The sequence below is a fragment of the Planococcus citri genome, chromosome 3 (genome assembly GCF_950023065.1).
Source record: "Planococcus citri chromosome 3, ihPlaCitr1.1, whole genome shotgun sequence".
NCBI classification, from domain to species: domain Eukaryota; kingdom Metazoa; phylum Arthropoda; class Insecta; order Hemiptera; family Pseudococcidae; genus Planococcus; species Planococcus citri.
Genome location: NC_088679.1, coordinates 68,308,335 through 68,323,066, shown reverse-complemented (window position 1 = coordinate 68,323,066; position 14,732 = coordinate 68,308,335). Strand labels below are relative to the sequence as shown.

General features: G+C 33.4%; 1 protein-coding gene across 1 annotated transcript; it reads right to left on the bottom strand.

The window, feature by feature from the left end:
• Positions 1-9,843: 9,843 nt before the first annotated feature.
• Mcm6 (minichromosome maintenance 6) lies at positions 9,844-14,606 on the bottom strand. Its single transcript, XM_065354109.1, has 15 exons — positions 14,332-14,606; positions 14,061-14,204; positions 13,723-13,987; positions 13,509-13,657; positions 13,176-13,431; positions 12,936-13,107; positions 12,708-12,832; positions 12,397-12,630; positions 12,160-12,327; positions 11,951-12,088; positions 11,725-11,877; positions 11,534-11,654; positions 11,179-11,376; positions 10,944-11,098; positions 9,844-10,253 (listed from the first exon to the last, which is right to left on the bottom strand). The coding sequence occupies exons 1-15, from the start codon at positions 14,421-14,423 to the stop codon at positions 10,110-10,112; spliced, it is 2,514 nt and encodes an 837-aa protein (XP_065210181.1). The 5' UTR covers positions 14,424-14,606; the 3' UTR covers positions 9,844-10,109.
• Positions 14,607-14,732: the final 126 nt, after the last annotated feature.

The window sequence follows — 14,732 nt, the reverse complement described above, 5'->3', positions numbered from 1 at the left end:
AATGAAACCGAGGTTTCCAATACTTCTTCAAGAAGGTCATACCTCAATGTAATTTATCAACCGATAAATGATAATTCTCAACTTTACATGCACTCGCAATATATGTATTTTCAAGCGAATAGATATTCGACTTGTTTTTTTTTTGTACAGGAATCTATGGCGCACGTTCTTTTATGCAAAAAGTCATAAAATCATATCGCACCGGAAAAGGTAGGTCATTGATTTATCAAAAAAGAAAATGTGCAATACATAGTTATACGAGCATTTACACGTTCTACCTCAAGTAAGTACACGAGTTTATAGATAGGTACCTACCTAGCTCGAATATTCAAGCATTGAAAACCCACTGCAGTCGTTGTAAAATTTTTTAAATACTTATCTACTTACAAGTACCACCGGGGTATTTTTCAGAATTGTTCGCAGAATTTTCAATGTAATGCTGCGACAATTTTTCAAGGTACCTGAACCTGAAAATATTCCATGACGAAATCACATGTCCTGAGAACTGAGGCAGCTACAAAGCAAGTGGGAACGAAGAACAGTAGTATTATTATTTTTTAAATTATGACTTATATGTGAAACTCTACTGTCTAAAAAATATACAAAAAAAATCTTAGAAATAAGTTATGCTTGACTGAAAGGAAACATTTTTTTTAAAAATTGAGATTTCAACTCTAAAACCGTTGTAACTAAGTATTTCTTATTGAGTAAATTTCTATAAAAATTTCAAAAATTATTCCATTTCAGCCTTTTTTGTTCACGTGTTTGTAAACAATGAACTTTTCAAGTTTTTTTTTTTTTTTTCAAAAATAATTGCATGCTGCAGAAAATTGTGGATTTGAACTAGCACAAGAACATTTTAAAAATAGGGGTCTCAAAAGAGTGACAAAGATGGTAAATCTGCGTATATAGGTGCAGACTTTCGTTTTCATCTTACTTGCACAGTTTTTTTTCCCCCGAAAATAGGAGAATCCAACAATTTTTTGGAGCCTCCAGAACGAGTCGAAATCACCGTCGATTGACTCCGAAGATCTAAAATATGAGATACAAACCAAATTTCAGCCATTTTCATGTCGATTTAATCAAAATTTTGTTTTTTTTTTAATGAGAAATGGGCCAAATAGAAATTTTTAAAGAATTACATAGTCAAAAATCGAAAAATGAATCTTAACATCTGAAATGTTTGCTGGTGATATAATTATTTTGAAATCCGCATTCGATTCCTCTTCACTTGGTTCAGAATTTTTTGTGTTAGTTAGGAATCTAAGAAAGAGTTATTTTTCTAACGTAAATATGAATAAGTATGAATTTTTCATTCATAGCCTTTGAAGCTCAATTTTTCCAGCTTTAAAAATTCATAATGTTCACTGAAATTGTGTTTTTTTTTAACAACTACTTCTTCGTCACAAAGTTAAATCAAATACAATGTCGAAAACAAAAAAAGTGAACAAAACCGTTTCTTTGATAGTTTGACAAGGTAGCAAAAACAATCACTTTTAAACGCTAAAATAAGTAATAAGTACAAATGGGTATGTCGTATTCTGAACTAACTTGACGTTTAGTGGGATATCCTAACCTACGGTGTATTATCATTCAATAAGTAAATATTCGTAAGCATGTCCATATTTCCAACATGAAACAAAAAATAAAACTTCCATTGCTCAAGTTTTTGTTTTTTTTTTACACCTTTGAGCATTAAAAAAAGAAGAAAAAAATGCATTTTTGAAATGATGAAGAGAATGTGACAATCTTTAGTTCAACAAGAAAAAAAAATGATCAAGTTTTACATTCAAATCTTTTTTAACGTTTTTTTGTAGAATTTCTGAGCTAAACCCTCTCTTTGATTAGTTTTATTTTTTCAAAATTTTCTGATTTAGAGTCTTATTTTTTATGTAGAAACCTGAAGTCGACGTCTCAAATTCTCAACATGTGTCACACTTGGAAAATTTTCATTTCAAAAACAAATTTTTATTTTTTTGAAAGGGAATAGGTACGTAGAATAAATAAGGAAATTCCCTATAGTTTCTGTGAAAAAAAAAACATTATTTTTTAAACAACTGATTCAATCAGGAATAGCATGACCACGTTTCGTTTATTACGTTGTTGAGTTTGTCATTCCGAAAATTTATATCCTTTTTTCATGACAGTGACGTGTGATTTTTTTCATCGAATGGAAATCTTTTCGTTACATTGCGTTATATTTTTCAATACCCACGTAAACCTTTAGACAAAAAAATAACGAGTTCGAATGTCATTTTCTCTATAGGTAATAATAAAATACCTAAATAAGTTTATAATAGGTACCTAAATAAAAAGAAAATATCTATGATTGATTTTTATTAAAATCAAATTAAAAACTATTAAATAAAATTTTATAAAATAAAAGCTACTTTTATAAATTTACTTTTTCTGACGTTAGGTATGTAATATGATAGGACCTTGTACGTATAGATAGGGCTACCACTACCCATTTCAATTACAAATTTTGATCTTACTTACAAGTTTTGACAGTTGCTGAAACTTGAAAAAAGTATAAAAAATATTCAAGTAAATTGAATTTAAAAAAAAAAAAAAAATGGACGAAATTATCCAGAAATTGTCGAACACTTAATCAAATAATGTCAAGAATGTTTTAAAATTTGTCATTTGAAATTTTCAAAAATTTAACCAAAATAACAAGTTGAGACATTTTTTGACAAAATTATCAAAATATTGTTCGATTTTCAGGAACTTTAGTAAATTTGAAAAGATTATGCCTGATGGTACTTGAAGAAAAGATACGGTTATGAGGTTCCTATCTCTCTCCCCACATTGAACATTGCGAGAAAACATCCAAAACTCATCAACTCGACTAATTCAGCTGAAATTTAGCCCGTTGGAAGACCATATCACCCATGTACTCCTAAGCCAATTTATAAAAGGTCGAAGTTAATATTTCGACTTTCTGCAAAAAAATATTACGACTTTAAAAAATCCAAAAAATTTTTACATTTTTTGCAGAAAATCATTCTCAGGTTTTTTTTCCCTCTGTCTCTTACTGTCACCCCTATTCCAATAACCCCAAATTGGCGATTCACCTGCCCTATTCAAATTTTCATCTCCAAAAGTGGCTCACAAACATCTTTTGAGGAAAATGGTGGCGAAAATTTAAGTTTGCTGGAAGCTCCAGATTAACTTGAAAATGGTTTAAATCGATTCGTGGGTTAATTTTAGGGCGTAGAAGAAGTTTTGAGTGATTGTTTTTTACACACTAACTATAAGTAAATACTTAGGTTATTTTGTAGTATGATTTTGGAATTATTTGTCAAATTTCATGTTTCCAACCCGTGAGAAAAAAAATGTTGCTCCTTTTGTAAGAAGCCACCCTCGCTCCTTTTCTCAACCACAAAATTTTTATTTTAAAAAAACACACACACACAAACAAAGAATAAAATTATTGAAGCCTGTAAAACTTTTTTTAAAAATTGTTCGTGGTTCAAAATTTGATTTTTTTTTTTGAAAATATTGACCTTGAAGGTCTAAACACAGCAAAAACTACGAAAAACGCGTTTTTTTTACAGGTTTTTAATTTTTTTAAGCATGTTGCACCAACGTTTTTGAGCTCTGTATCAGAAATAAGTATACATGTTTTACCTTAGGGTAGATATAAATTAATTTTTGAAAAAAATTCACGGAGGGATTTCTCTCCATTGTTTTCCTACGAATTTTTAAAACGTTCACCCATCCCCCCTCCCATCTCAAAACCCCTCCTAAATGTGATTTTTTTCTGAAAAAAAATCTGCACACGCACCTAAAGTCTATTTTCTGTGAAAGTTTCGAAAATTTCGGACCATCACCTCCAGAGACAGAGAATATCGAATTTTGAGCACGTATGGCCACAATACTCAGGTTTGTAGGGGAGGGGGAGGGTTGCCTTGGAAATTCGTTTGGGATGGTTTTACATCAAAACTAAAATTTTGGGTAAGTTTCCACCAAAATTGGAGAAAATGCGAATTTCACCATCTTATCCTGAAAAGCTCTTTGCTTCAAGTTCAATCAGTTATGAGGTACCTGTATACGAGTCTTCCAATTGTAAGGTAGGGGTAGGCAGTGTTTAAAAAATCCAATGCGTAAAAATTATGAGAACTCCTTCCCTGTCACTCAACGGAAGCAAAGATAGGTACGAAATTAATTATGACGATTAGGTACTTCACAAGAGTAAAATTCAAGATTTCAAGGTCTTATAAAAATATTCGAAGGAATAAAATTACAAATAGCCTAAATACCTACTCAATTAAAACACGAATTTCAAAACTCAATAAAAATGTTTAATAAAAATACAATGTAGGTAAGTATAATTTCGTTCAACTCGATCATACGTACACCTACAAAACACCATCGATCAACTCGATAGCTCTCTCCACGGCGGACTCAACAAATCGGCAAAAACTCCAAAAGGAACAGCCACCATAAGAGCCATAATAGAATTAATACCTCCACCAATAACCGCAACAGGATACCATTCAGGATTCTGGCTCAATGGACCAAACACCAAGTAAAATCCTAGTAATCCAGCAACGTAAATATTTTTCATCGTCTGAAGGGGTAAAGCATTCAGCGTATCTCTGTCCAAAGAAGCTCCGCCTATTTTACCCAAAGTTCCAGCAAAAGCGCATAAGAGAGGTCCCAGTATAACATTAGCTAGAATCGGTCCAAAAGGTGGGAAAGCGTTGAATATTTTATGAACACTGTCTACGGATATATCACACCAGGCTTGTTGTCCGCTGATTAAAGCTGTTGAGTCTGCCATTATTCAAATTCCAAGAGCTTATTAGGTATAAAATCTACAGAAAACTAAAAAATTATTTAATTAAAAAAAAAAAATCTTAAAAACAAACACACAGAAACAATACGAGCTGCTATAGCATGAAAATTGGTAATGTTCAGAGTTTGGTAATTGACATTTTTGGCATTTCTAGTTTTAAAAATGATAAATGCATTTCTTTCACATTCTAATCACTGTGTCCCCAACTGATTTACACCATTATTTGACGTCTAATGGTTCAAATTTACAAGCAAGTGTCATCTGAAATTACTAGAATAGACAGATATCCGATACATATTTCGGCAAATGTATTCAAGTTCTTCAAAAATGAAATTATATGCGCACGTTCTTACTGTAAACACCATTTTACAATCATCAATAGGTAAATAGACAAGTAAGTACCTATTTTGCGATCCATTCGCTTGAAATATTGACCTTTTGAAACCCCCTATCGTTCTATTACTACGTAGGTAGGTATTATTTTGAAATTACACTCGTCACCTGTGCAGTAGGTAATTCCCATCGTTATAGATAACTTCGTGACAACCAAACAAACACTTTTCGTGTGATCAGAGTTATCAACTAGTTTACATTTTGAAACAATTCAACAACACAGGTGACCAAAATATTACCTACGTGTACGTATGAAATAAAAATCAATTTTTTTTTCAAACTAGTAGGTATAACAAGATGTTTGCACACGATGGTATATGTCGCATAATCTTACACAACAACATTGTACAGGAGCCTAGGGTTTTGGTAATACCTACATATATTCATTTGCATATGGATTATAAATGATATCGATAAAGATTCTAATTTATAAAAGCCACCGACCACACCGACCACCGTCACCGCGTCCGAACCACACGTCCAGCGCTGCTGCAGCTATATAGAGCTAGGTACAAATACGAGGAAACCTGTAAAAAAAAAAAGAGTTCAGTTCACTTCGAATGTACGGAATTATTAATGAAAGGCTGAGTTAAAAATAATTGAATATACTAAACTATACGGCGGAAAGGGTGAACGAATACAAGTCTCAGATGTATGGCGTGAGATAAGAACGATCAGCGTTAGCGACATGCGACTACCCTTAATCAAACTTCAACCGCGCCACTCAACCTGCATACTTCGCCCAAGTTTAGACATAAATAAAAAAACGAAAAAACAACAACAACGAAAACATTAACAGATAGTGGTTATTATATGAAATGTAAAAACGACTGAAAAAAATTTTTATGTCGTACACATTCGAAAATCGTGTCTGCGTATTCCGAGAGTGTTGGTATACGAGTACGAGTAGTAAACGAAAGAAAGGTAGGTAACTAAAAAAGCGAATTCTTGTTGGTTGTGAAAATTATCTGTCATCAATCATAATCCAACGAGATGGTCGGATTGCGTAAATTTAATTTACATTTTCGCAGATCAACCTCGCTAGTAAGGAGTATTCTTCCATCATTTTCGGCATCTTTCTCTCCTGAAATCAAAGCAGTAGGCAAATCTATAATCATATTCAACGTCGAATGTCGAAAGAAAAAATACCTACATAATAGTCCGGCATATGACAATAGGAGTAATTGCACCCCCCCCCCCGCCGATCCTCCGGGACAACTTTTTTCTTAAAGGGGACATCCTAAGGAACATTTTAAAGCAAAATTGCCAAAAAAAAGGTGGCCTTACTTACAAAATGGCGGCCATTTTGATTGACAGGTCAGCCGAAATCGCAGATTTTGCGTTTTAACATAGGACTTGCACGAACTTTTTCAAACTTTACAAAGGTAGATCGAAAGATCATGCAAAAATTTATCACCTGTCGAAATTTCAAGTGCTAAAGTGCGTTTTTTGATTTTTGGTGAATTTTTGAAAATCGAATTTAGGCCAAAAATGAGGGGAAAAATCAAAATTTTACCAAATTGACCGAGAAAGCTGAAATTTGGGATATACCCTATTTTCGACATGCCAAATCAATTAGAAACGGTTTCAACCCGTTTTGAGCAGTTCTGGAGCTTCCAGCAGATTTTTGAAACTCGAAATTCCCACAAAATTCCATCAAATTGGAGTTGTAAAGGTAAAATTTATTCTAAAAACTAATTTCAATACGCTACGAAGTACTGCAGGTGAATTTCAAGTCGTTTCGGATCCTCCAGCGACTTTTTGAAAATTTCTGAAGCCTCCAGCAGATTTTTGAAACATTAAATTTTCACAAAATTTCATCAAATGGAGATGGAAAGTTGAAATTTACTCTTCACTCTAATTTTAACACCCTCTGAAGACGACTTCAGGTGCGTACAAGTAATTATAGGGCCTCCAGCAACTTTTTTTGAAAATTACTGGAGCCTCCAGTAGATTTTAGAAACTTGAAATTTTCCCAAAATATCGTCAAACTAAGATGGAGAGTCGAAATTCATTCTGCAAACTAATTTCAATACGCTACGAAGTTGACTGCTGGTAAATTTCAAGTCGTTTTGGAGCCTCCAGCAACTTTTTGAAAGGTTGTATGACGTTTTGTTGGAAAATTGAAATTTCCTAAAAGTAGCTGCAAGCTTCAAAACCATTTGAAACCACCATGCAGTCTGCGAAGTAAATTTCAGCTTGCCAACTCCATTTGATAAATTGATGTTGGGGAAATTTCAAGTTTCGAAAATCTACCGGAGGCTCCAGTAATTTTCAAAAAAGTCGCTGGAGGCTCTAAAATGTCTTGAACCCACCTGAAGTCGTCTTCAGAGGGTGTTAAAATTGAAGTGTAGAGTAAATTTCAGATTTCCATCTCCATTTGATGAAATTTTGTGAAAATTCAAAGTTTCAAAAATCTGCTGGAGGCTTCAGGAATTTTCAAAAAGTCACTGGAGGATCCGAAACGACTTGAAATTCACCTGCAGTACTTCGTAGCGTATTGAGATTAGTTTTTAGAATAAATTTTAGCTTTACAACTCCAATTTGATGGAATTTTGTGGGAATTTCGAGTTTCAAAAATCTGCTAGGCTCCAGAACTGCTCAAAACGGGTTGAAACCGTTTCCAATCGATTTGGCATGTCGAAAATAGGGTATACCCCAAATTTCAGCTTTCTCGGTCAATTTGGTAAAATTTTGATTTTTCCCCTCATTTTTGGCCTAAATTCGATTTTCAAAAATTCACCAAAAATCGAAAAACGCACTTTAGCACTTGAAATTTTGACAGGTGATAAATTTTTGCATGATCTTTCGCTCTACCTTTGTAAAGTTTGAAAAAGTTCGTGCAAGTCCTATGTTAAAACGCAAAATCTGCGATTTCGGCTGACCTGTCAATCAAAATGGCCGCCATTTTGTAAGTAAGGCCAACTTTTTTTTTGGCAACTTTGCTTTAAAATGTTCCTTAGGATGTCCCCTTTAAGAAAAAAGTTGTCCCGGAGGATCGGCGGGGGGGGCAATTACTCCTATTGTCATATGCCGGACTATAACGAAATGAAAATTATTTGGATAAAAAAAGATCATTTAATTCAATCACACGATAAAATAATAGCTACGTTTTTGTTTCAAATAGAAAATGTAGGAGTAACGGTCCAGATTTTTTACCCTCTCGAGATCTATTAATTCCCCCTCCCCCTGAATTTTGGCAAAAATAATCCACCAAAGTCATGAATTGATTTGAAAAACCATTATCGATATGTTTTGTACTTCTTTTGGAACACGATGCTCTTGAATAACTTTCATTTTCCATTCAATATTCATACGACTCGAATGGATGAATAAAAAAAGTTATTTTGACAAATTGTCTACTTTCAAAATTGGAGGGGCAAAGTTGTTTCAAAATTCCAAATTTGCTGTGTATCAGATTTTGAAAATCTCGAATTTTCAAATTGTGTTCGCCCCTTCAATTTTGAAGATAGGCAATTTGTCATAATCTCATAATAATATTTTTTGTTCGTCCATTTGAGCAGTATGGATTATTGAAGTCATTTCACTGAAGCAAACATTTTTGACTTTGATAATTTGAGCTATTTATTGTCAAAAAAAAAAAAAAAATGATACATATTTTGCATTTTTTTTTGAAGAAAGTAAAATTTTTCCGGAATTTTTCTAAAAAGCGAGAATTCTTGTCATTTTTTTTGGCAAAAAGCAAAATATTTAGTACATAATTAAGGAAGAAAAATTTTCGATTTTTTTTTTGCAGCCTACCATTTTCAAAGGTAAACCATATCTAGACCCAGAGTCCTTTAAAGAAATTCAATCCTTTGAGGTCTTGAAAAAAAATTGCTGAAAATTTCCATTAAAATGAAAATCATGAAAAATGGATTTCAGTAGAAAGCTACAGGAAGATAGCTTCCATCGAATTCGAAATTTCTAAATTGAAGAAATTACACCATATTTGTCTGCAAAAAATCAAAAATTAACAATTTTGAAAAATTCGGAAAAAATGAGAAATTTGGATCATTTTTTAAATTACTTTACCAACTCTCAAGTTGTTGAGTATGGACGAACAAAAAAAGTCATTATACAAATTGTCCATCTTCAAAATTAAAAGGGCAGACACAATTTGAAAATTCAAGATTCTTAAAATCTGAAGCACAATAAATTTGGAATTTTCAATCAAGTTTGCCCCTTCAATTTTGAAGATAGACAATTTGTTATAATACGAGTAGCATTTTTTTCATCCAACCGAGTACTATGGGTTATGACTTATGAGCATCATTCAAATAACTCGAACATTTTCTTATTTCAGATGGACTTTTTTTTCCTCCAAAATTGGTGAATTTCGAGCTTTGCCAAGCACGTGTCTCCTTCAGTTCACAAGATAGGCAACCAGTCATAATAACATTTTTTGTTCGTCTCCTCGAGTACTATTTACAGTTGAATTTTGGCAGATGATTTCCGGAACACCCTGTACAGGTTTTCTATGGAATCAAACGAAACAAAAAAAATAAAAAATTGAAGACTCAGAAATGTAGGTAGGTACTTAAAATCATAAAATCGGAGCAAAACTTTCGCATCAAAAGTTTGATCAATTTCGCCAGGAAAAAATTTCCAAAAAATAGTTAACGACAAAATGAAAAATATTGAGATAAAAAAATAGCTTCGTTTAATTTAATCACACGATGAAATAATTTTTTTTTAAAAATAAAAAATATAAATTATTTTTTTAAAAAAAAGTACTAAAAATAAACACAAACAAAATACGAGGTAGGTAATACACTGGAAAAGTTCGACGTTAAAATTTACGAGATGGATCAGACAATTAACATTTACTTACGTATAGAAAATGATGTATAAATATGACAGATGAATCACTCTCTGAGTTATAATTAAATATTCACGTTAATCACTAAAATTATACATCGGGGCAATACATAGGATGAACTACAATCAATTGATTGTTTTTCCTTCTTTCTTCGGCCTCTTCTTCGTCTTCTCCTTCCACTGGTTCATCATCTCTATCGGTTTCAGGAGACGTTAATGGGATTAGAATTTGATCCTGTGAACAAAAAAATTGCATCAAAGTTATAAGCAAAAAATATGCTCTCGATAGTTTTTAGTAAAAAAGTGAGACATTGAAAATGTTTAGAGAAAAGGAAAAATTTTCGTCAAAAAGCGAGACTTTTTCTAAACTTTGGCTAAAAATGAGACCTTTTCGCAATTTTTATATGAAAAACGAGACATTTTGTCAATTTTTGGCAAAAAATGAGACTTCAACAATTTCAGAAAAAGACCAATTCATTTAAAAAAAAACTGTTTGGAATTTTAAAAACGACGATTTTAAGGTTTTCAGCAAAAAAACAGTATTGGGGCAATTTTTATCAAAGAAAGAATTTCTTGCCATTTTTGGTCGAAAGTGACACTTTTATCAATTTTAGTAAAATGCAGGGCTTTTTCGTAATGTTCAGGAAAAAAGTAATATTTAAAAAAAATATGTTCACCAAGTATTTAGTTTAAATTGTCGAAGGATGAACTTTCGAAATTCATGGAAAAAAGGTCATTTTCAAAGTACTTAATTAGAAACATCTTAAATGCAATTCGAGGAAAATTAGTTCCGAGGCAAAAAACTTTCGAAATAAAATAACACAGAATTTTAACGTTACAAAAATGCAACCCTTTGTTGAGATACGAATACAAGTGAACGAATTAAACCATTTAATTGATAATAAAATGATTCTTCACAACTTACGTGATGCATAAGTCTTTCGATGATTTTGTTGATTAATGCTTTTTTCTCACATAACTCTTGTTCGGTTTCGATCTGGTCGCCTATCGATTCTAAATAATGATTGACAACATCTCCTCTACGAACGCCTTCTAATTCTTGCGTAGCATCTCCTCCAGCTGAAAAATAACGCAAATTAATTAGCATTTTCGACTTCGAATATAATTTTAATTACGTGATTATTTTAAATTCACATTACCTTCTTCTAATGCTGCTGATTGCTTCTCTTCTTCTTTACGAATAAAAATAACAATAGAATTAGTTAATCGCTTGTATTCCTCAAACGACAGAGTCAATTTCTTTTTCGGTTCAGAGGCAGCAGACTGCTGAGATGGTGGAATATTTCCTGATGGTGATCCGATCGGTTCTGGATCATCGACCAATTCTTCATTTGGTTCTAAAATAGAAACAATTCATTTATTACAATATTAACACTCATTCGAAATATTTTTCAAGTAATTATTCTAATTTTTTCAAAATATGATTGAAAATTCTCTGAAAGTATGCAACCACTTTTGCAAGAATGAATCTAATTCGAGAGTTTTTTTTATTACCTTCTTCGATTGTAGTAAGAGGACCGTCAGGTTGGTCATCTAGATTGATATCCGGCTGCTCCACTCGAATGATAGATTTATTCAACAGAGAGAAAGCTTCTTCGACATGTCTTTTAATTACCTGAAAATTACTCGTGTCAGTAAACTATTCCTCTAGTTTTCTTCTGAGATTAAAAAATTATATATCTTACATCATCAGAGCACTCCATTTTAGCCATAGCTTCGGAAAGTCGGATCAGTGATTCTAACTGACGTACTGAAATCCTCCAGGTACCTTTGGTCGTTGATTGGACGTCACGTTGACGAAGTTGATTATAACAGTCCACTAATAAAGTTTTGGCTTCCTGGAATTTTCAACAGATATAATAATAAAATACAATTCCATTCTAAAAATAACAAAAGAAGTAATTTTAATACCGGTGTGATGAGGGGTTTGAATTGTTTAGCGAATAAAATATATCGGAGTACTTCATCTTGAGTATAAACTCTATCGATATTTATTTCCAAATTACTGTGCAATTGTACGATTCTTTCCGCAATGGCGTAATCAACGAGCTAAACATAGAAATACTTTAATTAGTTTTCTCGAAATTGAAAAACAAATCAAATACACATGAAACTCGTACTTCGTTGCATTCATCCAATAAAACGAAAAATAAATCAAAACGAGACATAATCGGCGCAGATAAGGTAACATTTTGTTGCAATGATCTAGTTCGATCGTACCTTCCACCGACTGGATTTGCAGCAGCTAAAATAGATGTTCTGGCATTCAACGAAGCTCGTACTCCAGCCTAGAAAATTCAAACTTTTCAATTACAAATTCCCAACTCATTCAACGGTTATTCAAGACCCAATATTACTTTAGCTATAGAGATAGTTTGTTGTTCCATGGCTTCGTGAATGGCTACTTGATCGTGAAGATCCATTTTATCGAATTCGTCGATGCAACATATTCCATTATCTGCCAATAGCAGAGCACCGGCTTCGATGACAAAATCAGACGATTCTTCGTCTTTCACTACAGCTGCAGTTAGACCAGCTGCGGTCGAAGCTTTACCAGAAGTGTATACCGATCTGGGGCAAAGTTCTGCGACCTGAAGGTACAAACATTGGCAAAAAATTACAATATTGTCGCAATTTTGGATTAAATTTCTTGCAAAAGAAAATATACTTGTTTGAGTAGTTGTGATTTAGCTGTACTGGGATCGCCGACGATGATACAGTTGATATCTCCTCTCAAGGCAGTACCTTCTACAGTTCTTTTTGGGACGCCTCCGAATAACATCAAAATAATACCTGTAAATTATCATACGTTTAACGTATTAAAAATTCGAAGTTATAAATGGATCAAAAAGGTATTAAAAAGAAATGATCCAGTTGCAAAGGGAGAAATGCTAACCTTTTTTAATCTGTTCATTTCCATAAATAGACGGAAACAAACTGCTAACTAAATTAGAATATAGCTCTTTATCTCGACTCATTTCGTACACCTTATTCCATTCGGCATCAGTCATCTGTTTCTTGATCATCTCAGCGGTTAAAAATTCCTCAGGCAGTTCACCACCGAAAAACTGAAACAAATTCACCATCAGCTATCTAAAAACTGTTCACAGCCTGATAAAAATACGGTATTTCTTACTCTCGGGTTCGTAGGAGCGACGCTGCACGCCATAAATGCCATTTTATAAGTGAGATCTCGTACACCGAGTGATTTCAATCCACGAATTCCATCGGCAACGTTATCCCCGCTTTTGTGACGCGAGCCGATTTCAGCTTTAGCTCCTGGAACTGACATTACAGCTACGTCAGGAACAACAATCAACGTGCCAGTGAAATCGTAACGGTCTCCGGCTTGTACAGTTTCGACAATTTCAGCTCGTAAGATCACATCGACACTAGACACATAAACACACAACGAAACGTGAAATAAATACCAATGAAGTATTCGAATCGTGAAGTTGATGATTTTTACCTTCTAGGGATGGATCCTCGAGGCAACTCGGCTTGAGTTTCTTGTATTTTAACTTTTTGAAAATCAACGAACACCGACTTATTGATATCCAAATCGAAACGACGTCGATTATTACACACCGGATTACGACAAATTGTTGGCATTGTGAACTGCAAATACGCCGGAGGTTATTTAAAATCAAAAATTGTAAATCGTAAATTTCACAAAGACTCACTTTGAATTGTTGCTCCACTCCAGGAATAACTGTTTGGCAATCCAGGCAGATAAAGGTGCCGCTGATTAGTTCGGGATGAACAGGATGAGTCCTTACAACCTGACCTGATATTCGAATAAGAGTACCGATTCTAACACTTTTCAGTTCTCTAACTTTATGCCGACTGGGTACGTCGACCAAACTGACATAATATTCTTTGTCCAGTTTCTCTTTTGCTCTATCCTTTACAACATTAGCAAGGGCTTGGCAAAGATACGGATATACTCTGCAAAGCATAATGAAAGTTAGTAAACAACCACGTACGAGAATAGCTTCAAATCACACTGAAGTCTACGTACCGATAGTATTCCTCGATAATGGTTGTGGCTAGATTTTGATTATATCTTTCAACATCGTCGAAGCTCACCTCCAGACAGTTTCGTTCCATTTTTTCCAACTCGGCCATCGGTTTCCCATATTTATTCTCGCCATCTTCGGTGAATCTGTAATCGAATACAAAGGTTATTATCAGATCGAAACACTTCACCGGAAACACCACAGATCGGTGATGATTTTGAAAAATTAGGGTAGTTCGTCGACGACGAAGACACGAAATGGAATAACACTTACTCTTCTAAGAAATCTTGAAATAATTTTTGACATTTGATGCCCACATCGTCGCGGTGTTTCGTGAACCCGGTACGTACATCGGAAACATCCATTAGAATGGATTAAAACACACACAGGAAATAAATATAAACAACTTGGGGTTTACGTTATCGAACTAGATAATCTACTTATTAATTAAAACTCGTAACATTTACACAAATTAACAAAAAAAAGAATCAAAAATATAATAAAAAGATTTTCAGCTGAATGAAAATTTTACAGCATGATCTGATAAATGAAAGAAAAACAAAACATGTTTGGCGGGAAACAACACAGATAAAAAATTCAGGAAATTTTCAATCCACAGAAAAAAATTAAAATCCTTTTTGGCTTCACAGATCGTAAATACGACGTGCGAAAAA